The sequence below is a fragment of the Mirounga leonina genome, unplaced genomic scaffold, assembly GCF_011800145.1.
Source record: "Mirounga leonina isolate KUSES-001 unplaced genomic scaffold, KU_Mleo_1.0 Mir_200, whole genome shotgun sequence".
Classification (NCBI taxonomy): domain Eukaryota; kingdom Metazoa; phylum Chordata; class Mammalia; order Carnivora; family Phocidae; genus Mirounga; species Mirounga leonina.
Window position 1 is genome coordinate 14,587,166 of NW_023270503.1, and position 27,100 is coordinate 14,614,265.

Genomic DNA, 27,100 nt, shown 5'->3' on the forward strand with positions numbered 1-27,100 from the left:
CTGAGCTGAAGGCAGACGCTTAACTGACTGAGCCACCCAGGTGCCCCAGAAATAACCATTTATTGTCTCTAATAGTTTTTATATGTCAGGAATTCGGAAGTGGCTCAGCTAGGCAGTTGTGGCTCAGGATCTCTCCTGAGGTTATAGTTTGATGCATTTCCAATTTGGCTTACTCACATGACAAGCAAATTGGTCTGGACTGTTGACTAGCGACCTCAGTTCCTTTCTACCTGGGTCTCCCATTGAGTGTCCTCACCATATGGCAGCTGGTTTTCCCCAGAGTGAGCAATCCAAGAGACCAAAACAAAAGGTGCAATGCCATTATGATCCAGCTTCAGAAGTCACATACCATTGGAGCACCTGGGTGGCGCCGTTGGTTAAGTGTCTGACTCTTGGTTTAGGCTCAGGTTGTGATCTTGGGGTCTTGAGATCGAGCCCTGTGTTGGGCTCTGTACTCAGTGCAGAGTCTGCTTGGGATTCTCTCTCCCTCTCCCACTGCCCCTCCTCCTTGTGCTCTCTCTCTCTCAAATAAAATTTATTTATTAGAGAGAAAGAGAAGAGTGTGAGCCAGCGGGGCAGGGTGGAGAGGGGAGAGGGAGAGAGAGAATCCTCAAGCAGACTCCCTGCTGAATGCGGAGCCTTATTGTGGGGCTCCATCCCAGGACCTTGAGATCATGACCGGAGCCAAAACCAAGAGTGGGTCGCTCAACTGATCGAGCCACTCAGGCACCCCTAAATAAATAAATCTTAAAAAAAAAAAGTCACATACCATCATTTCTGCTAAATTCTATTGGTCACAAAGGGCAAGCCCTGATTCAGAATGAGAGGGGACTACATAAAGGCACGATTACTAGAAGGTGAGAATCATTGGGGGCCATCTGGAGACAGGCTAGTACCAGAGAGCCCATCAACCAAGTGGCCATCCCTGGCAATCCTGTCCCTCGCTGTATGGCTTCCATTAAAAATAAAAGTTTAATATTGCTTTTACACCAGGGCGCCTGGGTGGCTCAGTTGGTTAAGCAACTGCCTTCGGCTCAGGTCATGATCCTGGAGTCCCGGGATCGAGTCCCACATCAGGCTCCCTGCTGAGCAGGGAGTCTGCTTCTCCCTCTGACCCTCTTTCCTCTCGTGCTCTCTCTCTCATTCTCTCTCTTTCAAATAAATAAATAAAATCTAAAAAAAAAAAATACTGCTTTTACACCTGTCATCACATTTTATCTTCATCATACCCCTGCCAGTAGGAAAAGCAAGAGAAGCAAGGGAGCATAACCTTCAAAGAACCCACCTGTGACTCAGGCACAGATTGATTAAAGTTAGACTATTTATGAGGAGGAAAATATCAAGATTCTGTGTGTGTTTTGCAACATTTCTGTAAAATTCAACCTTTTGTGTTTACTTATCCTGAAATTGAACACTGAAAGGAAAAATGTATATTTTCCCCAATATTAAGAGAATGTAACAACTGAGCTGATTTTAATAAGATCACAAAAGTGATAGCAGACTTAATGTTACATGTCGATAGGGAAATTCAAATTCACTCTCAATAAATTTATAAAGAGAAATATAATCTTCCCAGACAAACAAATAAGCATTATAGACTCATGGTTAAAGGTTATATATCAATAGGTCATTGTATTGAAAGTAGAATCTCAGGGGTGCCTGGGTGACTCAGTGGGTTAAGCATTTTGACTCTTGATTTTGGATCACGTCAGGATCTCAGGGTTGTGAAACTGAGCCCCCTCATCGGCCACACTGTGAGTGGAGCCTGCTTAAAATTCTCTCTCCCTCTGCCCCTCCCTGCCCCTCCCTCTCCAAAAAAAAAAAAAGAAGAAGAAGAAGAAAGTAGAATCTCATAGGAAAGTTTTGTTCAAGTCAGCCAGTCTCAATTTTTTTTTTAAAGATTTTATTTATTTATTTGAGAGAGAGAGACTGAGAGAGAGAGCACATGAGAGGGGGGAGGGTTGGAAGGGTCAGAGGGAGAAGCAGACTCCCTGCCGAGCAGGGAGCCCGATGCAGGACTCGATCCAGGGACTCCAGGATCATGACCTGAGCCGAAGGCAGTCGCTTAACCAACTGAGCCACCCAGGCGCCCCAGCCAGTCTCAATTTTATAACAATAAGATATCAAATAAATATAAATAGGAACCATCTTCACTTCAACTTGGCTTACCCTTAGTATTTTCAAGATATCTGGCTTGTAAATATTCTACTTTTATCCTTTTCTGTAAAACAAGGTATAATGGTTAGCCAAGTGTTTTATAAAGACTTGTCAGTAGCTCAAGGTTTCTCAGTCTATTGAGATTCCTGTTACCTAAAAACATGTTGGTTTTGGTTTTAATTTTGTCTTCAATAAAGGTGAATTTAAAGATCCAGAAACAATGAATCTGACCATCATATAACCACAATAATCCTTCAGAGTCAGTAGTGGGATGTGGATATGGTAGAGAGGAGCCTATGAAAGGGAAAGAAAGATGATCGTGTCTCTCATCCAAAATGGTCATCCAAGATGCAAAGGCACTCTTCAAATCAAGAAAGATCCAGCGTCCGTCTAATTAGGATAGCTGAGGGGAGAGGATTGTGAGAAAGGACACTAACATTTGTTATACAACACCTACCAGACATTGGTTTCCAGATGAAGAAATCAAAGCTCAGGAAAGTCATGTAACTTGTCTAAGGTGCACAACTAGTCATTTATGATTGAAACCAATGACTAACTCCGAATCCTTCCTACAATCCTATGCTCACTCCTGGGCCGAGAATGTGAGAATTTATGATTTGAGCAATCTGGATTTTTACCCCTGGGTCAACCAAACTACCTCTGAAACCTAGAAAAGCCTGGAGCTCTATTTTTTTTTTACTTCCATACAGTGCAGTTCCGAACTAAATTGGGACAACTTTGTACTTGGCATCTTACTAAAACCGGGACTAACACAGAGTGATTGAGTTGAGTAGGCTTGCCTTAGTAGGATAATCAGGCTGATTCCTTCTCTGGATGAGTCTGGGAATTCCTAGAATCTGGGGAGAGTAAGGGAGAGTCTGGAGACTTCTATGTGTACTAGGAAAATCTGGGTTTGCTAAGAACTTGGCCAAAGACTTGGTGGTGTCAACTCCAAAGACAAATCCTCAGTTTCCTTGCAGTTACTGCTTGAGATTCTCTGAAGGATTGTTGCTGAAGGGACATCTGGTTGGCTCAGTCAGTAGACCACACGACTCTTGATCTCAAGGTCATGACTTCTAACCCCACATCGGGCATGGAGTCTACTTAAAAACAAATTGTGGCTGTATGCCAGGATGTTTAGTAGGAAGCTCCTTCCTTTATGACATCACCAGGCAGGTAGCTAAGGGGACTATTTGAGACACTCTTAGAATAACAGCCACTTTGGTGGGAGTGCAAGAACAGCAGTGTTTAAAACTGAGGGTAAATTTCCAGACTTCATTAAGACCCTCGATACAAGCCAGCCAGTAAAATATGGGATCCACCCAGAGGAGCTCAGTGTATCGGATGGTCAAGACTAATAAAACTGGGTCCAAGGTAGCAGTTTCAGCACCAAAAGGGTCTGAGGATACTAACACAATTCCTCAGCGGGGACCAGGGTACATTCTTGCCTCGAGCTCACGAAGTGCTGCAGCCCCCATAAGCCCTTTGCCACATCGAAGATCAGAAGCTGGGCATCTCACCACTCTCTATTCAACATCAGACTATGCTCGATCTAGCTCCCCCCAGTCAGGGCCTGGCCTTGCTGGAACACCCGTCCCTCCAGGAAATGATACTCGATCAAAATCAGAAACATACCGCCATCACTCTCTTCATCGAAAGAGCCAGCAGAGTCAGACAGCTTCCCAGGCTGTCCAGATGCAGCGGAACGTTAGTCCATCCAGAGAGGAATCAACACGAAGAGGTGGTGAGAGCAAGCCAGGGCGTGACATGAGTAATCGCTACTCACTAATCCCAGATGCCAAATCCTCTCGCCGGTTGAGTTTTGTAGACCAGAAGGATAACGTACAGATCTTACAAGAAGAAGACCCACCCTCCAAGGTCCAGTATCCACAAGGGGTCAGAGTTCCCCGTAGGACTTTAGTTTGCCCAAAGGATGAAGCAGTCCAAACTGAGCCCATCCGAAAGGGTTTGACTGCTACTGATATCAGATCTTCAAGGAGACCCTCTAGCCCAGAACACAGCAGTGGCCGTGTCAATGCAGACTCTCGGACAGCCCAGAGAAGGATCCCCGGCCAAGAGTTTGAAATGAATCGTCTCAGCTCAATCTTTACAGAACCCAAGGCTTTGCATAGGAATATGAACATGGAGTCATCCCTCAGACTCTCTGTCCTTAAGGATTTGGATGGTGGACACCAAGTTCCTATACGTCCAGATCCTGAGTCTATCCGCAAGCATTCTGTCTACGCTGACATCAAGCCCTCCCCAAAGGTCTTAATATCATCAGAAGTGGAGTCCAACCTGAGGTCCTCAACCAGAGGAAACAGCGAGGTTGGCCGCAGGGTCACCATCTCCCCAGAGGGACAGTTACTACATTCAGCATCCCGGGTGACATCTCGAGTAGTGTCTGAGAGCCCCCCAAAACCAGTGTTTGTCACTCCAGAGCACAGCTATAAGCAGCACACCCAAAGGCCTTCAGAAAGCCTCTGCATGTCCCCAGGACCCTCCCGAAAGCACTCTGTCCACGCAGAACTGGAACTGACCCCTCGGCCTTTACCCCCTCGGTCCTTACCTAGGTATGGGCCTGATTCCTCATGGTGGACCTTACTCAATCCTGAAGTTGAAACACCCCAAAGCCGGCCGACAACACCTGATTCTGTGTCTAAGTCCCCTCCTCCCCCAGATCCTTCATTGTCCTTTTTTGAAATGGACTCAAGTCCTTCCTGTGAGGAAATGATGTTCCAGAGAGAGAAGGCAAGTCCATCACCACCACCACCACCACCACCAGCATTACCAAAGAAGTCTCCAAACCAGGCATCATTGAGCGAAGTGCCACAGGCCCTCAAGTGCTCCTCCAAACAACCCATTCAAAGGTTTAATGCTTTCTTCTTGGGTATGTGAAGAAGCAGACTGCCCAGGTGCCGTCCCAATTTAGTGAGGTGGGACATTGGGGTGGGCAGGAAAGGCCCCTTCTTCAATCTGGGCCTCAGAGCTGCCCTCCTGCCAGTGCTAAAGTTAGTCCCATCCTTGAACCCATTGCTCCATTCCTTCCCTGCCAGCTTCTCTGAGCTCCAAGCTAATGACTTTGGTGACAGTGCTTGGGCCAGCGTCAGGCATTGACTCTTCCAGGCAACCCTGCTTAACCTTTCAATGGAGGGTAGTAGAGAGTGGTTTGCAGGGTGGGAAGTGCTTCCCAAGAATGGAGATGAAGAACTGAGCTGGGTGAGGGCTGGTAAGAACTAGTAAAGAAAATAAGGTTCTCAGGCAAATATTCTGACAACAAAGTGGTGAAGGTGGGGCATAGATATGCTAGGACCCAGACTTCAAAGAAGGGAAAGGCATTAATAGTGGCACAAAGAGGGTGGAGAAAAGGGAGGGGGGAGTTTAGTCCTAGTCTGCAGGGGCTTCTTGGAAAGAATCAAGGGCTGAGGGCACCTTTGGGGGGAGAAATATGGAGCTAGAAAGGGAGATGTTAAGTAGTGGGGGGAGGGACGTACATCCCACAGAGTAAAAAAAACAACAATCTCTGTTACTTTCAGATGTCTCTGAGGAAATGTACAATCGTGTCATCTGGTGGCTAAAAGGTCTGTGCTTTTCCCTCCTATGGATCCATTGTAGGGGTCTGGGAGGCAGGAGGACAGGTGGGAGGGTGACCTCTATGTATCTATAGAGCTAGGTCTATCAGGACCGTACGTACTGGGGGTTTGACTCAAAGGAGAAGGGGAACTTCTTATCTTGTCTATAATTCCACCGTTAAGAGTCATTTCTTTGGGAATTGGAACCTTTTTCACTTTCAAGAGCCTCCTTTCAATGGGAAGTAGTCACTTCTGGAATGGAAAACAATTTAAGCCCATGCCTTTCAGTTTAGCTGGACTTACCTTTCATGTGATTTTTTAAAAAACCAAAAAACAAGTCACTAAGACAAACTACCTGTTTCACAGTCTTCCTCAGGGCTAACCCCACACTAATTCAGGTTGATGAGTCTCCTCTTGTGTCTCTCTGGTTCTTCAGAACTCTCCTCAAGTCCCCGTAGCTAGACCTGGGAGGCATTGGCTGCTACCCAGCAGGATCTCCAGGGATGTCAGGCCTCTACCTTGTGGCCATCAGTGGGTCCTATAGCCAACTCTAGAATCCTTTTTAATTTTTTTTTAAGATTTTATTTTTAAGTAATCTCTACACCCAACATGGAGCTCAAACTCACAACCCTGAGACCAAGAGTCACATGCTCTACCAACTTAACCAGCCAGTTCTAGAATCCTTAAGAGAAGTGTCCTCAGATACCCCCTCCCACTTTGTTCCCTTGACCTCTCTGGTGGGAGGGAAGGTGGGGACCAACCCTCATTTAGTGAATCTTAGTAGCAAGGAGTTCCTGCTTTGAATGTTGTAGCCCAAAATATGCTTTAGTCTGTGAGCATGAGGGAGGCCAGGGCTCTGGATGAGGAAGTTCCTGGGGAGGAGAGAGCCCTGGGAACGCAATCCAGTCCCACCCAGCATAAGCCCTCCGAGTGATGGGCAGCAAAGAGCAGAGAAGGGCATCCCTGCCCCTCAGAGGGAGCAAAGCTCTATAAAGTTGAGGTTTAGTAGAGCATGGACTCTGGAGTTATAGTATTGGGTTTGAGCCCTGTCTATTTTCTCACGGTGACCTTGGATAAGTTATTTTATCTTTCCAATCATTAGTTTCCCTATTAATGAGAACAATGGCAACCTCTTAGGGTCCTTATAAGGACTGACCAAGCTACTACATGTACAGCACTTAGCATGGGGCCTGGCAACAGTGAGCCCTCAGTAAATGCTAGCTGTTGCTATTTGGGCCACTTGCACTAGGAAGGATGCTGGGCCAGGTTATGCCCAAGTCCACTGGACATCTTTAGTAAAATTCTCTTTTTCCCCTCCTGTTGGTACTCTTTGAATTCCATTTGCTGCCCCCCTGGGAATGCCTGACTTCTACTTCTCCATTATGACAGATGAGGAGGTAAGAATACCCCTGGGAAGTTACTTCCAGTCTTCCTGTGCTCCCCCTTATCCAAGTCTCTCTCTTAACCTCTCATGGAAATAGGAATGGAGGGAGACAGACAGAACTGCTCCCTATGGTTGGGCAAGTTGTTCACTGCACAAGGGCACCTAACAGGGCAAGTGGGGGCTGAAATCTAGCCTGCGTTCCACTTGCCACGCTGTGCACCTGTGGGGCTGTGTCTCCCCAGAGGGAGATTTGCACAAAGGCCCTATATGAGCTGGTTGCAGCCCTGGAGAGATGAGAAATCCTGCCAAGTGCTCTGTGGGAAGGCTGTCTGGGAAGCCATACATTGGATCAGTCTCCACTTGGCTCTCCTCTCTCCAGCCTAGGGCACTCCAGAAAGGGAACACTTTTCTGGGTTACACACTATTTGAGTCCTCAACTTGGAAAGGCACAAGGTAAGCTCTGCTCTCAGCAGCCCTGTGTCCTGAATTTGGCAAAGAGTGTCCTGATTTCATAGTGCATTGTTCCTCTAAGTACTTTAGTTCTTCTTGGCCCATGTTTGATAAGATAGTCTGAGCTTTTCCTGCCTCCATTCTTTCTCTCGCCCTATCTCTTCCTTACCCAAAGCCTAGCATGGCTTCTAATGGGCCCCATCCATGGGCTAGCCCAGGATGGACAGTTAATTACAGATGGAAAACAAACAAGGAAGGTGGGGAAGGACAGCCTGAGCTCAGATAAGGAAACTGCTGAAGGCGGGGGGCAGGGGGTGCCAAAAATGTGGCTGCCACCCTCTCTGCCGTGGCTTCCTATTCAGCCCCAAGCTCTGAGCTCCACTGCGGGTGGGAACAGCCACTTCTAGAGATTACCTCTAAGCAAGACTCTTAAATCCTTTTCTCCCTCTTCCCCTCTTCTCTTCCTTCCTTCCTCCCTCTATCCTTTCCTTCCACAAACAACTTTATTCAGATGCCTAGCACTCTGCTAGGCACTACTTGGCGGGGGAAGCATTGAAACCTCAGAGCACACACATTCTTTGGCCATGAGAAACTTACCATCTGGTTGGGGAGATAAGACATGGGCAGGAAACATTTAAACAACAATATGAAATAGTTTGCGCTCAAATGTCCAAATAAACACAGCAGACTGAATATGTGCTCTTGCAGGATCTTAGGGGAAGGGGAGTCATCAGGGGATATGTGTGTGGTGGTGGGGGGGGTCAAGTTACACCCTCCTATCTTAATAGCTAGCCTCTCACTCACTCCTTGGATGCACTTACATACTTTTGGGAAGGGGTTAGTGTTTTCCCTCAGTCAGGATATGATAGTTTTGACTGATCAAGTTCCTCCCTGTTCTCCCCCACCTTCACCCCCTTTCTTGGTGCATCTTGTTTTAGTTTAGGGAGTCAAAAGCCTTGGCAGCAGGACGGCTCTTTCCCAAAATAGCTCTTATGCTGTCTCGATAATTGCAGCTCTCCAGCCCTGTTCAATAGCAGGGCTGCTCCCCAGAAGCTGGGAAGAGAAGCTGGGGAGAGACTAGCTGGGCCTGCTGGTCTTCTCTGGCTCTTTGGAAGTGGGGTGGCATGGAGGAGGGCCGGGGACTCCTCACAAACGTGAGAGTGCTAGGCCTTCCCAGCCTGTCTTCCAGGCTGCATGGCCCACAGGCTATCCCACAATAGAGAATCTGTGGTGCCTGTGTCCAAGGCCTCTGGTTCTTCTGATCTGGGAATGGTTGACTGTAGAGTCTGTTCCAGATTCCTTTCCTCGCAGGAATTCTCTGGTGGCCAGCCACAGCTCCTGGCTTGAGGACGGCAGCATGTTTGTTGTTGAGCTTCACAAGCCCTTCTGGGTCCACAGCTGGGGACAGAGCCTGATTCTACCATTTCTCTCTTAAGTGTGTCTCCTCCCAAGTGGCTCCTCAAGGCCCTTTTGTCTAAGGAGCAGGGCTTACAGATGCTTCTCCTCCTTGGATTGGTACATTAGGGGCTGGAATCTCCCCAGAGAAGGTTATGCTGGACTGAGGGAAGCATTCCTAATGGTTTTGTTTTTGGTATCAGAACTAGCAGAAGCTCAACAGGAAGGTCCCCTATGGGGTCAGCTGGGGCTGTCTTCTCACACAGCCCCGGGGAATTCCTTGGAATAAAGCAGCTCTTGATGGGAAGGGCTGCAACGCCCCTGATGGATGGGGCTGCCTTGGCCCCAAGATCCTTGTCCTCAAGGCACCTAACCTAATTGCCCTTGAAAATGACTTCTCAGGCTGTCAGCAGACAAGGTGGTTTACTCCCTTCTATCTCTATCAATTATGCAAGAAACCAACTCTGGAAAGCAGGCCAGGAACCAGAGGAGGCCATCTCAGTGATACCTAAAGCAGACTGGTGTCTTTAAAGTGACATGTCATTTGGCCCCTGGGGATGGTATGGCCAGCCTCCTGTTGGCACTTGAGGCTTGGGGAAGTTTTGCTCAGGTAGACTCCTCGACAGAAAAATCCAGAGTCCTGGAGGAATGCAGGGATGCTCTGTGTTCATGGGGATGTTAACAGAATCCCAGGAGGTGGGCTGTCTGAAAGGAACCCTTGAACCATCTTTCCCACTGCTCTCATTTTCCCTTGCTTTGTACAGAGGCTTGTAGCTGAGAAGAGAGGGAATTGAAAGAATGGAGCAGAGCTGCTGAAAATGGGGCAGGGCACCTCGGGGGGCTTTTCATAGCATCCTGACCCCTGCCACCCAGCTGCTTTTCCTGTCAGATGGTGCCTTGTTCATTTCCAGCTACCATGGGCAGTGGAGTCCAGAGCTGGATGGGAGGCTGGTAACCTCTGACCCACACTTGCTATTTTGGGGGACAACCTAGGTTGACCAACTCATCAGGGTTTGCCTGGGATGTTCCTGGTTTAGCATCCTGTGTTCTGGGACCCCTTCCAGTCCTGGGCAAACTAGGACAAATGGTGACCCTAGGACAGGCCAAGGTGCAGTGTATGTCAGCAGGAGCCCCCAGAAACACAGGGCAGGGGGATGACATCCTGCCTGCACTGTGAGACCTGAGCAGGTTGTCCCTCTGCCTATGAAATGGGGGCAGGAAAATCCTATGCCTCTCCCTTGGGCTTGATGGTGGAACTGAGACGGGACTCCCTTGGTTTTTTGTTCTTCTCAGAATGATCCCACATGGGGAAGAATCTGCCACATGTTATTTTGGACTTTCTCGTGTATTTCCTGAAGCCCCTTGGTCCCCTCTTGGAACCCATCTCTGACATTGTATCTTGCTGTCAGAGTAGCTTGGTGGTGTTTGAGATGGTGGGTTTTTCAAGTAAGACGAGCAATAGCAGGCCTGGGTAGATGAGGGAGCTTGGCTTCAGCAGGCAGGGAGCATCCTTGGGTGAGGAAGAAAATCTTACCACAGAAGCCACCCTGACAGCTGCTCAGCCACAGGAAGGTTATCCTGAGTGACAGAGATGGCCATGTCCCTCTCCCCTCCTCTGCTCAGCTGCCATGAGGGCAGAGGCGAGTGACAGCTGCACTGTGGGGGCTGAAGGATCGCCTGGAGGAGGGGCACAGAATGTGAGGCAGTTCCTGAGAGAAGCTCAGGCTCTGGCCCTGAAGGTGGGAGGGCAGCACTGGCCAGAGTCACTTCCTCGGCACGCCCACCGCAAGCAAAGTCATTTCGCTCCGGGAGTCTCCACGATGGCTGCGCTTGGGAATTCGGCTCAGTAAGTCTGAAACCAAGACCTGCTTTCTAGAGACTGGAGCGCTGTTTAGCTGGACGGGCTGACTCTACAGTTGGTGGCAGTGTGGGCACTCCGATGTCATTTTAGTCTCAGGCTCTTCTCTCGTCCCTCGACACCCATTACACATGCACATTCCTCATTTTTTGGAGAGAAAGCATTTGACATTATGACAGCTGACAGTTGCTGATTTGGTGTTGATAATTTTCTTGTTAGCTGAGATAATAACCACCACTCATTTTAGTGGCTACACCATTCTAAGCGTGTCACCTTAGGGAAGCTTTACAGCAACCTCATGAGGTGGACTTTTTCTCCCGATTTCATGGATGGAGAAACTGAGGCTCAGAGCTGGCTCCTCAAAACCAAGAGCACTTTAGGGAGCATCCTGCCCTAGGGATTCACACACGGTGTAGAAACCCTTCTTCCATAGCCACATCTTCCTGGAAAGTAACCTCTCAATATTTCAGCAGTACCTTCAGATGTCACAGATTATGAAGGGAAAGGCTTTAGGGAGGGTAACATTTGTGTCTTTGCATGTGAACCATGAGGCTGGGAGGTGAGCATGAGCTGGTAAGCGGCCAGAATGAAGGGCAAATTCTGGGCCAGTGAAGCCCAGAGCCTCAAGGCTTGTCCGTGCTCCAAAAATCAGAGTGGAAAACTGATCAGTGAATCCTTTCAGTCAATTCGTATTGATCAGACACCTCCTGGGGGTAGAGGCCCGGTCATCCAGGAAGACATTACATCACATGTTCACTGAACTGAAATGAGGAGAGGTTAAAATAGAAGACATATTCCCTGTCCTTGAGGGGCTGTGGTTAGTTTGGGAGAGATAAGCATACAGATGTGTCACTTGAAAGGGTGTGGACATTGAAGAACAAAACAAAGTCCAGTGAAATGAGTTAGCAAAGCTTCTAGCGTAGAGGCACTTGGAGGGTGAAGTCCAGGTAGACACAAATTTTGACTCCATATGATGAAGACCTTTGGTAAATTACTGCCCAAAGATTGAAGGGTGGTAGAGTCAGTGAGTTTTTAGCCATGGAAGATATTCAAGAAGAAGCTGGGAGGTGAGGTGGGGGCCCTTGAAGGGGGTCACATTCCTGTGCAGATGTAAGTCCCTTCCATCTCTCAGCTCCTGTCCCTGCCCTACTGCAGAGAAGGTGCTGGAAAGCCCCTCTGGCTGGCCTCTAGCCCTCTGCTGGCCCCAGAACTGCCCCTCACCATAGCCATAGAGCAGGTGCCAGGAAATGCAGTGTTCCCTGGCCTTGCCACTCACATTTCTGGCCTGCCCCAGGATCCTGGGACACTGGGGAACAGCAGGAGCAGGGGAGGGGCTTGGGGTTTTGATTTCTCACCACAGACCTTTCTGGACAGACTGGCTAAGGTTTCCTTGAAAGACACAACCCAGTGCTAGCTCTTTGGCCCCACTAGGGCCCTCTGTCTATGTCATCAGTGACTCATCACCTCTGGGGGAAGGGAGGTACAATTAGTTCTTGTACCACTTAAGAGAAACTCTGCTACCCAGAGGCAAGAGTGGCCTCTGCTAGTCATACAGATCTGAAATCCTGTGGTAATCACTATTTATTCTTGGCTTTTGAACCTGGGCCTTTAGCTTGGCCCACGTGCAGCATCCTTGTTTAATTTGGTGCCCCACAACCTTCACCCGTGGGTAGGCAGGAAAGATCCAATGGAGGGGGCCAGGAGTTTTTTTACACAGACCCCATTGGCCTGACCTAAGCAGAGGGAGCCCTGGCTAGCAGGCTGAAGGTGTGCGCTGATCTGAGTTTCTCAGGAGAGTCAGGCTTTGTGCCAAACAAAGTGTCCACTCCCCAGAGCCTTGGCCTGAATACCCCCACCCCAGCAGTGCCTGGGAAATTCTACTCTCATCAAGGATATCAATTCCTGGTGGGATACTGAATTTTAAGGAAGAGTCAGCGCTCCAGGAGCCGAGGGGCACTGAGGCAAGGCTGGCCAGGCCGCGTGCTAACTGGAGGTGGGCAGGAGCACTCAGTGGTCAGTGACTCCTACCTGGGCTGCCATATCTCGGCCCTGCTTCTGCCCAGGTGTGAGGCTCCACCTGCCCCGACCCAGAGCACAAGCGCTGGAGTTGTGGGGAGTCCAGTCCTATCTTTCAATGGAGAAACAGAGGCCTAGGGAGGGGAAGAGACATTCAGGCAGTGAGATGGTCACCAAAGCTGGCATGGGGTCCTAAGCCTAGGCCAAGTTCTCTCAGAAACCCAGAGTGCGGCAGGGTCAGCACTCGAGGTTTTCGTGGGTGGAATGGCTCAAAGTCTGCCTTTAGCTTTTATTTCGCCCAGCGTGCTTCCTGTTGGGCATCTGACAGAGTGATTACAAAGGCACTGTGAGCATCAAGACCTTAGGAGTCTTGGCTTAGAGATGAGTTCCACAGTCCCAGGCCTCTTCTAGGGGCTCACTTCCCTCAAACAAGCTGGCACCAATGTGCCTCAGGACACACAGGGCAGCAGGTGCCAGAGCAGAGCTGGGATTCCAGCCGCAGCTGAGGATGAGCTAGCCGAGCTGCTTTCTGAGATGTGTCTGTGTCCACACCTGGACTACAGCCAGGCCTGGCGGGGGGGGGGGGGGGGGGGGGGGGGGGGGGGGGGGGGGAGGAGGGAACTTAAAATTGTGGAAAACAAGGCTTTGTGATGGGCCTGTCTTCCTTGACATAGGCTTTCTCCCCTTGGCCCAGCAACCCCAGCCCAGGCCGTGCAGAATGCCAGTGGAAGCACCCAAGAGGTAGTCTTATGAGTGCAAACATGAGTGCTCGTGGCCTACAGCTAGTTCCCGACAGTGGGGCTTTGTGTAGCTGGAGTCTGATGTTCGGGTCTGACGGCAGCAGCTGCTTATACTTCTGCAGCCTTCCAGTAGCCATTGGTTTTTCTCTAAAGAAACTCTTTCATGTCTTTGTTTTGCTGAGTACAGCTTCAGATCTCTTGATCTAGCCCAGGCCTTTTCCAGGAACCTTTCTATACCTTCAGAGGTTCCCTCTTATCCGAGCCAAGCTGCTGGTCCCTATCCTAATTTAATCCCTTCATTTTCTGGTGTGGGAAATGAGGTCCAGAGAGGTAAAGTGAGTTGCCCAAGGTCACCCAGCTAGGAAGTTTTCTCCTCAACTCACTAGCTTATGAATGCCCCTGATTTCTTTAAGCAATGGCACCCCCCCTTCCATCCTTCAGTCCACCAGTGCCAAATATCCAATAACATCTCCAGTAGCCACGCCATGTTTTCTGAGCTGGTTCTCATCTGCATTCCTAGGCCCTTCTGCTAAGTTCTAAATTGATCCGAACCATGACCACTGGTCACAGATCAGACTGAAATAGGGTAGGCAGGCTCGGGCCCTTCTACCAAGAGAGGGAGCCATGTTGTGCAGGGGCCTCAGTTTTGTCTAAATTATATTCAGGCCAGTCAGCCTGCCCTGGGAGAAGGCTCTTGGGAGTCAGGGAGAGGCATGCTTCTGGAAACTTCCACAGAAGCCTGACCAGCTCAGACCTGTATTAGCTCAGGAAATCCCTATCAACTCCCCACCTTCTAAGCATCTACTTCTCCTTTGCTGCTCTGACTCTTCTGAGCCTCTAATGCCTCTAAAGCTGCTGGGGCATCTGTCCCCACAGCATCGCACCTGCTTGCCCAGCAGAGAACTGGCTCAGGCCTGGGCTGGGCCTCTCCCCAGGCCCTCCCACTTTCCTCAGCCCCAGACAAGGCTTTAACTGCCCCATAAAGGCCACCAGGCCTCTTCCCTTCCACCTTTCCAGCAGATGATCCCTGGATAATTTATGCAGCAAATCCTCTTTAATCTTTAATCTAGGGTCCTGCAGGAAGGGAACCTCTTGTCTCCTCTTCATAGCTTGGGTAAAGGTAGAGAACGTCCGACATTCTACCTTAGGAGGTGTGGACTGGGTAGAGACAATCTGTTACCTTGGACATAAGCCGGGTTCATTTCCTGCAAACCTTTGGTAACTAATGGTTTCTCTTCCAGCTCGTGGGCCCAACCCCCTCTCCTTCCAAAAACATCTCCTGGGGATGCCAGGTGGACCCTTCCTTTTTCTCTGGGGATTTGCTCAAGCCCCCACCGTCATGTGCTGCCTGAACAGGCCACTCTTAGGAGCTGAGTAAGGAAGAGCCAGGTGACCAGTGCAGCGCTGTCCTGAGCGCCTCTGGGCACCCTGCGCTTCCCGGGGTCTCGGTCTGCAAGGCCCACCCACCACTCACCACCCACCGCGGGCCGCCCTCACCCCTGCAGGAGCCCGCGATCTCGGAGGGCAGGCCCCGCCTCAGGGCCGGCTCGCCCCGCCCCCGCCGCCAGGCCCCGCCCCCGGCCGGTCCGCACTCAGGGCGGCGGGCGGGGGCCGGCTGTCCGGCGAGGTCGGCTCGCAGCTCCGGCCGCGGGTCGCTCGGGCGCTGTCCAGGCGGAGCTGGCCCGGCCCGGGCTGCAGCCATGGTAAGGCGCGCGGGCGCGGGGCAGGGCCGGGGCGCGCAGGGCCCGCTGCTCCCGGCGGCTCCGCGGGGACCCGCGGCGCAGCAGCCCCGGCTGTGCGGGGCGGGAGGCGCTGTCTCCGGCTGCGGGCACAGGCGGGCACTGCTGGTGGACGTCTCTGTGTCGCCGCTTCCAAGTTTCTCCCTCTGATCCGAGCAGCGACGGAGCGGGCCGCGAGCCCCGGGATGCTGCCGGTGTTTTTGGACCGAGGGGTGGGTCGGTGCTGAGCGGAGCGGGGGGAGGGCGCCAGCAGAGACGCGCATGTTGGGCTGGGGAGGGCGCGTCAGCGACAGGCGGAGGTGAGGGTCCCCCGCCCTTGCCTGGGTCAGCTGTTACCCGGCTGACCCCTCCTCACCCACCTACCCTGGGTTCAGGGGCCAGTACCAACTTCCTTTGGAAAACACACAGAGGAGGCCTACAAACACCGTCTGCCTCCCCAGGAGGGCTGGTGAGACGCTTGGGCCCTCCTTCCTGCCGCCTGGCACAGAGCAGCTCCCAGGCTCTTCCCACTGCGCGCTCTGCCCAGGGACCCCTGAGAGAGGGAAGCCCAGCCCACCATCCTACCCGTGGGATCAGCTCTGTCCCTCTGCCTCTGAGACAGGAACCATGGGGAAGCTTCCTCCTGCTGCATCCTACACTCCCCCACTCCCAAACCAGGTCCCTCTGCAGCAGTGGGGGGTGGGGGAGCTCATTCCTGCCACCTGTCTGGAGGAGAAATAGTCACCCCCGCCAGCCTCCTGGGGCCCCCAGGTGGGAAGTTTTGATGTCTGACTGTTAGGGTGCCAGCTCCCCTGCCATCCCTGCCAGAGCCTGCAACAGACACAGTATGCGGGGGGTCAGGGCCTCCAGGCCCCATGCGAGCCTCTCCTCCCAGTTTGGAAGCCCCCCAGCCTTTGCCCTCGGCACTGGGAGGTGCAGGCCGTTACAGAAGGAGGAGATCTGTGACCAGCCCGTGGGGCAGGATGCTGGCTGTGGACAGCCACCAGAAGGGAACTTCCTGGGCCCACTGGAATCAGAAGCTTCCAAGTCTGGAAAGGCCAACATTTTGGGCTTTTGTCTTTCAAGCTGTGTCCAGGCTGAGGCCCAAGCCTTGGCTAGGAAGTCTCGGTGACCTTGTGACCTTCCCCAGAGGGGGGTTCCTGGGAGAGGCCAAGTGGTGCTTGTCTTTATCCCTGCCCTGCTTCTCCCCACATGGGTAGGGACACAGTGATTGTTCCAGTGATGGAAGCCTGGGGGAGCACTGACTGTCCCCAGTGCCAAGCCCAGCAGGGACCAAGAGGGGTTTTTTCTGCCACACACTAAGTCCAGTTCAGCTGAGGTCTCCGTGCTTTCAGCTTGGCTGAAGCCACCCTGTTCCTCTCTAATTAAAGACACCCCACCACCACCAGAGTCCTCAGCTGTAGGCCCTCGAGGACCAGTTCTTCGGCTGACTGGTTCATGTCAAGCCAGACTCCTCTGGAAGGGGTCTCTCTCTGAAAGGAGATCAGTGTCCCAGCTACTTCGGAGGTCAGTGGATACAGTGGGGAGAGCTCCCCAGCCTAGGAGACCAAAGGGGTTTTAGTTTTCGAGGGAAAAGAAGGACCGGCCAACATTACTAATAATCCTGTGATTTGAAATGTACCTTTTCTCCTCAGGTTCAAAACAGCTTGAGGTATCTCTCCCCAGCCTTCCTGGGAGGCAAGACAGGGCCATTCACAATTGGACATTAAGGCCCCGAAATTAAGATAATATTCAAAATCACAGAGGGTGTTTTTGGCCAACCCAGAAACACTGGTCTTCTGACGCCACGTGCACACTCCCAGCCAGGCCCCTCAGTCTGTCTCCCACCTAATTCACCGAACTCCTGGCTCTGAAGCCTCTGGGATACCAGCCTCCCTTTGGCCCAGACTCATGCCCCTCAGAGACCCAGTGCTAGCAGCATCCCCACTGACTCTCTTGAAGCAGTGGGGTGATGGAAGTGATATAGGTCCCCACGAGTCACAGGTCAGGTAGCCTAGGGTGTGGCTGGGACTCTGCAAGGAAATCCAGGGGCAGATTTCTGAAGACAGTGGGGTTCCCTGCTGGGAAAACAAAAAGGGACACTCGGGAAGAAAAGCAGGGCTCTTCCCGTAAGAACATATTTCCAAGGGATTCTAAGACCTCCCACCCTACTTTAGCATTGCTTAGAGTTAAGGTGAAAGAGATTGGAGTCCTTTGGGAGTGGAGTCTCCTGGGTGGCTGTCCCCATGTACTGATGGGCCAGGTCACCTTGGGGACAGCTCACGACCCTCTGGCAGGCCTCGGGGTCCTTGGGGGTTAATAGGAGAGGCCAGGTTGATCAAGAGCCTGTGCTGCAGACAGACTTGGGAGGCTGGTGCTGTGCCCACCGGGGTAGGCAGCGGGCAGGCGTCATGGGACAGCCAATCAGAGGAGGAGGGGACTGCAGAGAAACAGAGTGATCCTGCTGCAGCTGAGCTGTCCTTGGAGGGTGGGAGCCAAGGGAAAGGGAGGAGGAGGGGGTGGGGAATGACATTCCACAGGCTTTTTTGGCCCCTGACAAAGACAGGGGGGGTCAAAGAGAAAGGGAAAGGAGCAAGCCAGGAAGCTGGATTACAAGAGCATCGAGACCAGGCTGTTTCAGTGTGCGAGGAACTTTGCCTGGGAGATAAAATTAGACCTAGAGCTTGCCGACAGGGTGTCCGAAGCGTGGGACATGGACCGTTCACTGGGATGGCAAGGCAGTTCTGTCCCTGAGGACAGGACTGAAGCTGGGGTAAGGTGCTATTCTGGGAGATGGGGGGGACCTGACCTGTCTCCCCCGCTGCCTTGACGGGGATTGGGGCTCAAAGTCAAAAAATGATTTGGTCACTGTGAGTGCTGGGGGTGGGGGAGGAGAGATAGGAGGTGAAGACCCTAGTGTCCTGACTCCTTGTCTAGAGCCCCTGTAGGCCCCTCCCTGATGAGCAGCCAAGACTGGCAGGGAACCCAGGAATGCTGGGTTCCTGGTGACTATTGGAAGACTGGGGATGGTAGGGGTCCCATCAGTGTCTTCCTTTCTCCCTTAACTGCTACCCCTCTGCTCAGTGCCCTTGGGGAAACCAAGTGGAGCACAGTTTTCTCTCTTTCACCGGGACCAAGGGCTGGGTCACTGTGGGGTTATGCAGAGAGGCAGGATTTCCTGGAATTCCCCAGCCTCTAGCTGCCAGAAAACAAGACCTGCTACACCCCTCCTCCCACCCCCAGCCCCATCCCTTCTCTGTTGCCATATAATGAATTCTCCAAGCCGGGACACTTTGAGAGTGAAAAGGGGCACACTTAATCACTATGCTAGGACAACAAACAAGGATGGACAGTTACTCCACTGGAACCCCACAAATACTATCAGTGAGAAAAGCCTGTTAGGCTTGCTTCAGGACAGCCTCTTTTGGTCACTAAGCCCCTACATGCTGGTTCCAGTTCCAGGCTAAAGGGCCTCTCTCCTTCCCTCTGTCCAGGTGGGCCCTGGAGACTGTGGCTACAAGCAGGTGTGGGGACGTGAGAGGAGACAGCCTAGAGGTAGTTCTTAGGGGACTTTTCCCTGCAGCCTTCTGCTGTCTCAGTCCCTACCCTCTGGCATAAACCTGGCAATGTGCCTGTCTGCCTCCCTCAGTTCTTCCCTCTGTTAACTGGGGACCTGCAGAAGACTGTGGCCATCTTGTCTCCCCTCACCCGGGCCGGGACTCCACAGTGGTCTGGGATAGCCCCCACTGGCTTGGCCCATCCCCAGGGAGTGAGTCAGCCGCTGAAGCCAGCCGTTGTCCATTGTCTGGAGGTGGCATGTGGGTATTGTGAGGCAGAGCTGAGCCCAGCACTGCCAGGCACCCCACAAAGGGGGCTGGCTCCCAAAGGAGAGAGGAAGTTTTTGGGTCTAGAGTGGATGTGCACACTCCCAGCCAGACTCCACTCCCAAAGGACTCCAATCTCTTTCACCTTAACTCTAAGTTAAGTGTGCAGGAGTGGGGGGGAGCGGCCTCTCTTCCAAGTTGGAGATGGGGGGGAACAGGTCTCTACAGAGGAGCTGGCCATTCTTTGCCTACCACCCCTGTGGTTCAGGGCTCAGGCCAGATCCCCTCCTGCACTGCTGGCGGAAGCTTACCCCAGGCAGAGGGGGTGAGACAACCGATGGGCGCTTCCTCCCATTTGTCCCTCCCAGTTAGGGGCTGTCAGCAGCCTAGAGTCCTCCCATCTTCCCTCACTGGGTCCCTCCCGGCTCCCTTCCACCCCGCGCTCAGCATCCACTGGCAGGTTTAATCCTCTGTCCGGGGCCTCGACACAGGTTCCGGTGTGGCACGGTGTCTGGGTAAGGGGGGGTCACATCAGCTGTGCTGAGCTCTTTGCAGTGAGCACCTCCAGCAGAGTCTGCCCCTCCGTCCTAGAGCTCACTGACCTGCACTGACGGCAGGCACAGAGCCCCCTGCTGGCCCCTGATTTACCTGGGCCGGCAGCTCCCTGCACCGTGTCCTACTTCCCTCCTGCCCTGCCCCATTCTGACTGCCCGCACTCTCCTGGAATCCGGAACCACGTCCTCCTCTCAGCTCTCACGCCTCTATTGCTCCCCCTTATTCAGTCTGGCTTGCTGGCCGTTAGGGCAGTCCCTGGCCCCTGGCTTGGCCGGACCCCCAGCAAGGGCAGGGCGGTGAGCACCCCGTTGAGAGGGAGCATCAGGACTGGAGCTCCTCAGATCCCAACAGCAGTTGTGAGGACTTCGGGGGCTGCCTGGGGCTGCTCCAGGATCTTGGGGTCCCTCCTGGAGTCTCAGCTGGGGGGGGCACAGGAGCAGATGAGGGAGGGGGCTTCCTCTGCTTGGCTGCTAATGCAGTTTCTTTCCCTTCTAACCACAAGCACTTTCCTCTCTCCCCCTCTCACCTTCTCTGGTCTTCCTCTTTCATTCTCCCCTTCGTGCCACCTACCTGCCCACCCCACCCCACCTCCAACCCCCAGATCAAGCGCTTCCTGGAGGACACGGATGATGCAGAACTGAACAAGTTCATGAAGGATTTCCCAGGAAGCGAGAACTGCCACCAACCAGAGGCCAAGACCTGGGGGTCCGGGCCCCAAGTCCTGGAGCCAAGGCCCCAGGCACCGGACCTCTACCAGGATGACCTGGAGTTCAGACCCCCCTCCCGGCCGCAGGCCTCTGACAGTCAGCAGTACTGCTCCTCGGCCCCTCTCAGCCCCTCAGCCCGGCCCCGCAGCCCCTGGGGCAAGCTTGACCCCTATGACTCCTCTGAGGTAGAGCCTCCAGCCCTGCCTTGGTTTTTCAGAGGGCTGGTGCAGGAAGACCCAGGGAGGGAGCAGAGAGGTCCCAAGTGTATGTGCGTGTATGTGCGCGTGTGTGTGCATAGGTGTGCACACACGCATGCGTGCATGATGTGCTGGGGCCTCTCTGTCCTGTGTCAGCCCCGGCTCCGTGGCGTTGACGCTCATGTGCATTGGAAACTGACTATTAGCAGGCCAGGAGCCTAGCTGGTGGCCCCAGAGGGGGCCTCGAAGGAGTCTGACAATGCTCCTCTAGGGCTGGGGCAGAGACCTAGGAGGGAGGGAGAAGGCTGGTGTTGGGTCCTGGGGCCCCTCCTGCCTCCCGCTCTGATGCACTCTGCCTTCCTGTCCATTAGGACGACAAGGAGTATGTGGGCTTTGCAACCCTCCCCAATCAAGTTCACCGGAAGTCCGTGAAGAAGGGCTTTGACTTTACCCTCATGGTGGCAGGTAGAGCAGGGGAAGGGCTGGGCTGGGTAGGGGTGTTGCAGAAAGGGATGGTATATATGTGGGGAGGGGGTGTGGGTAAGGAAGGAAAAAGCAGCCAGTGGCTGTGCCTTTTGGCAAAATAACCAGGAGCTGTGGGTGGCCAAAAGTGTGTATGTGGGGGGCGAGGGGGTGTTGAAGTGGTACAAAGAACACTTGATCAACAGTTTTCTAATATTTGCCTTTTTCTGTGTGACCTTGGGCAACCTCTTACCCTTGCTGGGCCTCATTCAAATAAGAAGGCTGGACAAGCTGTTCTCGCTGATTCCTTCAAGCTCTAATGTGCTATGACCTTCTCAATGTCCCTTCCCAATATGTCTCTTCCCAATTAGATAAGAAAGCAGCTCCCTCTACACCTTGTTCTAGTGGGGTTGCCTCTTGGCCATAGCTCTTCTACATATCTTCTGATCATATCTTCTGTCCTCTCTCCCCATCAGGAGAGTCTGGCTTGGGGAAATCCACTCTTGTCAATAGCCTCTTCCTCACTGATCTGTACCGGGACCGGAAACTCCTCAGTGCTGAAGGTAAGGAAAGGAGAGGGGTGTGAAGACAGGCATGCAGACTTGACTTGGGAAATCAAACCCATGCCTGAGCCTGGGGCCTGGGGCCTTCCCCAGCAGGCAGGAAACCATGGCTTCCTAGAGGGATTGACAGCATCTCTCCATAGGCCTATCTAGCCTGGCAGTCCACCAGCCAGCTCCCTAAAGATTTGGGTGCCGAAGCAGGGCAGGGACCAGAATCCTGCTCTCTGAGTGAGTCTCTGACCCCCAAAGGATTCCAGGAATCCAAGAAAAGAGCCGGGAGCAGAGAAGAGGCTGGGGCCAGAGCCAACAGCCACCGGCATTTCCTGTGTTGGGAAATGTGCTCCTTGCTGGTTCCCAGAGAACAGGCCCCCAGGCAGCTTGGGGTGGGAAGGGGGGCAGTGTGGATGAGGCAGTCTGGGCAGCAGAGCTGGTTGGGGTGGGCGGTTTGTCCTGACTGGGCAGGTCCTTGCCCTTGCCCTGGCCTCAGTTTCCCCCTTCTCCAGAGCGGATCATGCAAACGGTGGAGATCACTAAACACGCAGTGGACATAGAAGAGAAGGGTGTGAGGCTGCGGCTCACCATTGTGGACACACCGGGTTTTGGGGATGCAGTCAACAACACAGAGTGGTATGTCTGACCAAGCACAGCCCCAGCTGCCCGCTTCCCATTACACACACACACGCACACGCACGCACACACACGGGCGCACCCACAGGCACAGACATAACCAAAATTCTCGGGAGGAAAGTTTGTGGCCTCGAGCACACCACCGCCCCTTACTGGGCAGCTGTCTCTTCCTGTGAAATGAGAGGGAGAGGGTTGGAATAGATGCTCTTTAACGTCTTTTCTGACTCCGACCTATACTTCTATAATGGGGGCGAAGACGCAAGATAAGAAAGTATCAGAAAAGCAAACCCATGTGAAAACATGTAGCACAGGGCCTGACATCTAGTAGTTGCTCAATAAACATCCCCCTCCCTCCTTCCTTTTCTTTCACCAGCCACATTTTAGGTGCCACAAACCACTTTTATTAAAGGGATGAGAGTTCCTTGAGGAAGGGGTGAGGAGGAGAAAGAAGAGGCAAAGGGCAGACAAATGGGTTGAACTTTGTTTAAACTCCACGCACCCTCTAGGCTAGAAGAAAAGGTGGCTTTGCCACACACGCCATCATCCTTGGCTTTCTTCTTTCAGGAACTGGAAGGGATGCTTAGATAATGGCCAGACCCAAGTGAGTAGATGAGAAGCAGAATGAATGATGAAGACAGGAGAGGAGGTGGTGCCCTTGATGAAATCAGGCAAGGGGTGCTAAGACCACTAGACTGAGTTCAGACCTTGATTCAGCATTTAGTAACTGTGTGGGCTTGAGCAAATGACTGCATTCCCGTTTCTTTAGCTGAAACATACCTGCCCTTACCATCTTGCCCAGTTGATCTGAAAATCACCCTGAATGATGCATGTGAATGTGCATTAAAAACTAAAGAGCTGTTTACTAATTATACTCATGGATTTTAAGATCATAATTGCAGCACCAGTGCTAAACAGAAGTGCGGGGCCCCTTGTTGAAAATGATGATGAATTTCAAGATGGCCACAGCAGAGAAGCAAACCAAGGGTGGGCCCTTCTGAGATTAGGGCCCTGTGTCGACTGCACAGGTGGCCCTTCCAGAAAGCTGACCCTGGGTAATTGCCCCACAGACTCATCAGACCCTTACAGACCTTTCTGTGCTCTGGGTCCCCATGACATGCTTTATCATTACTGTATGTGATGTTTTGGCTTAGCACACAGATTCATCTTCAACTACAGAGTCTTAGCCTTGAGGGGAGGGCCATTTCTTCTTATAGTCTTGCCCTGGCACTGTGCTGGCACATGGTACGTCGTCTCCTGATGGAAATATTCCTGATGGATCGAGGTGGCCTCCGTGTCATCACCGCTAGGTATATGTCTCAGCACCTGGGGCTTGTCATGAAACTCTACCCCAACCAGCACCTTGTTCCTACTGTAGCAAGTATCATCCCCTCCTTCAATCAGTCTACGTGCCTCCTCTTCCCTTCCCTAATAATAATAATTTCATTTGCTTGGCCTTTCACAGGCCATGCACCTGCACATACGCTTATTTAGTCAACCAGCAGGAATTTATTGAGCATATACTAGGTGTCCAGCCAGTGCTGGGCATTTTAAGGGATACAGAACACGTGTGAATCGTCCTGGTCACTGAGAGGCTTGTGGTCCTAGTGGGGGTGGGGGTGGGTGGGGGGTAGGGGACAGCAGTTCGCTCACATGTGTGTCAATCAACTCAAGTTAGTAAATAGGTCAAGCAGTGTAGCAGCAAGCACGCTGAGGAGTCAGAAGGTCAAGGGCTTGTGTGGGTAGAGAATTTGCTAGCCAAAATGATCTGGATTGTCTCTTAGCTGCTGCAGATTTAGTTCCTTCCTGTATGAAATGAAAGTGATGGTGCTTATATGTCCACCTATCAGGGCACCTGTCAGTGAGGATGAAGCTAAATAACAGAAAAGCAAAAGACTTGAAAATTGGAGTTCTTGAATGTGTGTGTGTGTGTGTGTGTATATATATATATATATATAAAGGATTTCACTGTGTGGTGGAGAGAAGGGGAGAGCATTGTGTACACTGGAAGGAGTCTTCACGGAAGAGAGAGTTCTTAGCTATGGCCTTGAAGTATGGGGTGGGTTTAGAGAGGTGGAGGCGAGGGTAGAAGCACATGAACAAAGGTTTGGAGGCTGGACTATGAACCTGACTGTGAACGTGACCGAGGGCTTCCAGGTGGCGTTAACCTGCAGGCATCTTATTCTTACTGGTTTGTTTGGTCACCTTGGTCTTTTCCTCTCCTCAAACTAGTATTTATTGAACTTCGCCTGTGTGCTTCGTCCGGTTTTCTAGTGGGACAGGCGAGATACACCCCTGTTGCCCCCAGGTACCTCCCTGAAGATGTGGGCAGGCAGCCAGGGAATAACAGAGCCTTGAGGACACTGCCCAGGGCGTGGGCTACTCTGTGGTCCCAAGCTCCCGAGGCAGCCCCCACCCCCACAGTTTCTCTGCTTGTCTGTCCCCTGCCCCAGCTGGAAGCCTGTGGCAGAATACATCGACCAGCAGTTTGAGCAGTATTTCCGAGACGAGAGTGGCCTGAACCGCAAGAACATCCAAGACAACAGGGTGCACTGCTGCCTGTACTTCATCTCACCCTTCGGCCACGGGTACGGTCCGAGCCTGAGGCTCCTGAGCCCGCCAGGTGCTGCTAAGGGAGCCGGCCGAGAGCGCCAGGGGCAGGGCTGCTGCTAGCCCGGGGTCACACATTCCTGTTCCCCAGGCTCCGGCCACTGGATGTTGAATTCATGAAGGCCCTGCATCAGCGGGTCAACATCGTGCCTATCTTGGCCAAGGCGGACACGCTGACACCTCCTGAAGTGGAGCGCAAGAAACGCAAAGTGAGGGAAGCTGGTGGGGGGAGGGGAGCAGGGGGCTTCTGGAAAGGATGGGGTCGCCAGAACCGTGGGCCCCTCATGTGTTTGCCAGATCCGAGAGGAGATTGAGCGCTTTGGAATCAAGGTCTATCAGTTCCCAGACTGCGACTCTGATGAGGATGAGGACTTCAAATTACAGGACCAAGCCCTAAAGGTGGGGCCACTCCAGGGCATCCCTTTTCCATCTTGTTTCTTCGGGGCAGAAGAGGGAAGTAGAATTCTTTTTAAGGGGTGGGAAAGGACCCTGTTTTCCTAGAGTGAAGCAGAGAAAATAAAGATATAGGTGGAAAAGAACAGGTGAGAATGGGGGGTATTGACAGGCCCCCCCCCAACTTCTTCCAGGAAAGCATCCCATTTGCTGTAATTGGCAGCAACACTGTGGTAGAGGCCAGAGGGCGGCGAGTTCGGGGCCGGCTCTACCCCTGGGGCATCGTGGAAGGTAAAGAACTGAGCTTGTGACCAGGGCATCTCCTTGCCCTCAGCGGCTCTCCCCATGCTCCTGGCTGACCCCTAGCCTTGCTATGCAGTGGAAAACCCAGGACACTGCGACTTTGTGAAGCTGAGGACAATGCTGGTGCGTACTCACATGCAGGACCTGAAGGATGTGACGCGGGAGACACATTATGAGAACTACCGGGCACAGTGCATCCAGAGCATGACCCGCCTGGTGGTGAAAGAAAGGAATCGCAAGTATGGCCACAAGCCAGGACAGAGCTGGCAGCGGGGGGGGATCCCAAGCGCAGCCTTGGGTGAGAGCAAGCCCTTCCTTTGTTCTTCTACAGGCCCTGGGCTCAGTCCAAGCAGGTGCTGGGGTCCCCCTAGCCTTACCAAGCCCCTTTTCCCCTTCCCCTCAGCAAACTGACTCGAGAGAGTGGTACCGACTTCCCCATCCCTGCTGTCCCACCAGGGACAGATCCAGAAACAGAGAGGCTGATCCGAGAGAAAGATGAGGAGGTGAGAGCAGTATGGGGTGGTAGGGATTGACAGCATGGAGGGTCCCTGCTTAATTATAAACCTCAGTATTTCTTGGTTTGGGAGTAGGAAGATCCCTGGCCCCGGTACCTATCTGGGTCCTGGACTGGTGGATTGATTGTTCTACCGAGGGTCTCCATCACACCTCTGGGCTACCATGGCCCTGGCTAAGGGATCAGAGCTTGGGGGCACTTCCTTAGCACTGTAGGACTCTAAAAGGCCCCATTTTGCTGTGTGTGCCTGTTCCAGCTGCGGCGGATGCAGGAGATGTTGCACAAAATCCAAAGACAGATGAAGGAGACGCATTAGCTGCCTTTCAATCCTGGATATTTAAATCTCCTCTTCGTCCTGCCCATGCCGGCCCCTCCCAGCACCAGCTCTGCTCAGGCCCCTGCAGCTACTGCCACTTCGCCTTACATCCCTGCTGCCTCCCCAGAGACTCAGAGGAAATAAAGTTTAACCAATCTATAGCTGCCTTCTGGTGTCGCTGTCTGTATCTTTACCACCTCCTGGAGACCAAGAAGATCCTAGGACCCACTTTTGAAAGGGTGCTGAAGGAGGGTGCTGGTTTCTGGCTTTTAGTAGGAAAGAGGGAGTAGGGGAAACTTTCCTCTCCTATGACAGTGTTCGGTCTCTGCCTAGAATCCAACCTGGCCTCTCCTTCGTACTGACCACATCTATCCTGCCTCTATTATCTGGGGCCTGTTGTACTGACCACATCTATCCTGCCTCTCTGATCTGGGGCCTGATCCTCTCCATCTTTTCCACATACAGTATTTTCAGTTCTATGGAAGCTTTGGATCTGGTATCTGCTCTTGGGAAAACATGGTATTACCTGCATGCAGCCTCCTGACTTCCTATTTCCCCTGATTTGGGGAAAGGGATATATACAGAATTAAGCTCTGCCCTCTAGGAAGCCTGTAACAGAGCACTGAACAAATACTGAAACACTTGTGATCATCAAACACTATAGTAAGTGCTGGGAATGAGTAAAGTACAATCGTCCTGGAAGAGTTCAATATTCATGTAACAAATATTAAGCATCTGCTAA

At 52.4% G+C, this 27,100-nt stretch overlaps 1 protein-coding gene across 6 annotated transcripts; it reads left to right on the forward strand.

Annotated features, from left to right (window-relative positions):
* Positions 1-3,501: 3,501 nt before the first annotated feature.
* SEPTIN4 (septin 4) lies at positions 3,502-26,519 on the forward strand. 6 transcript variants are annotated; one of them, XM_035026741.1, is made up of 14 exons: positions 3,502-5,047; positions 5,694-5,738; positions 7,119-7,126; positions 20,271-20,561; positions 20,945-21,038; positions 21,512-21,598; positions 22,102-22,225; positions 24,676-24,810; positions 24,924-25,041; positions 25,130-25,231; positions 25,420-25,516; positions 25,605-25,767; positions 25,932-26,031; positions 26,299-26,519. In XM_035026741.1, the coding sequence occupies exons 1-14, from the start codon at positions 3,502-3,504 to the stop codon at positions 26,356-26,358; spliced, it is 2,970 nt and encodes a 989-aa protein (XP_034882632.1). In that variant the 3' UTR covers positions 26,359-26,519. The 6 variants fall into 6 exon arrangements, with proteins under 6 accessions (XP_034882632.1, XP_034882637.1, XP_034882634.1 ...); XM_035026743.1 differs by lacking the exons at positions 3,502-5,047; positions 5,694-5,738; positions 7,119-7,126 and adding an exon at positions 15,160-15,275; XM_035026742.1 differs by lacking the exons at positions 3,502-5,047; positions 5,694-5,738; positions 7,119-7,126 and adding an exon at positions 17,850-18,063.
* The last annotated feature ends 581 nt before the right edge of the window (positions 26,520-27,100 follow it).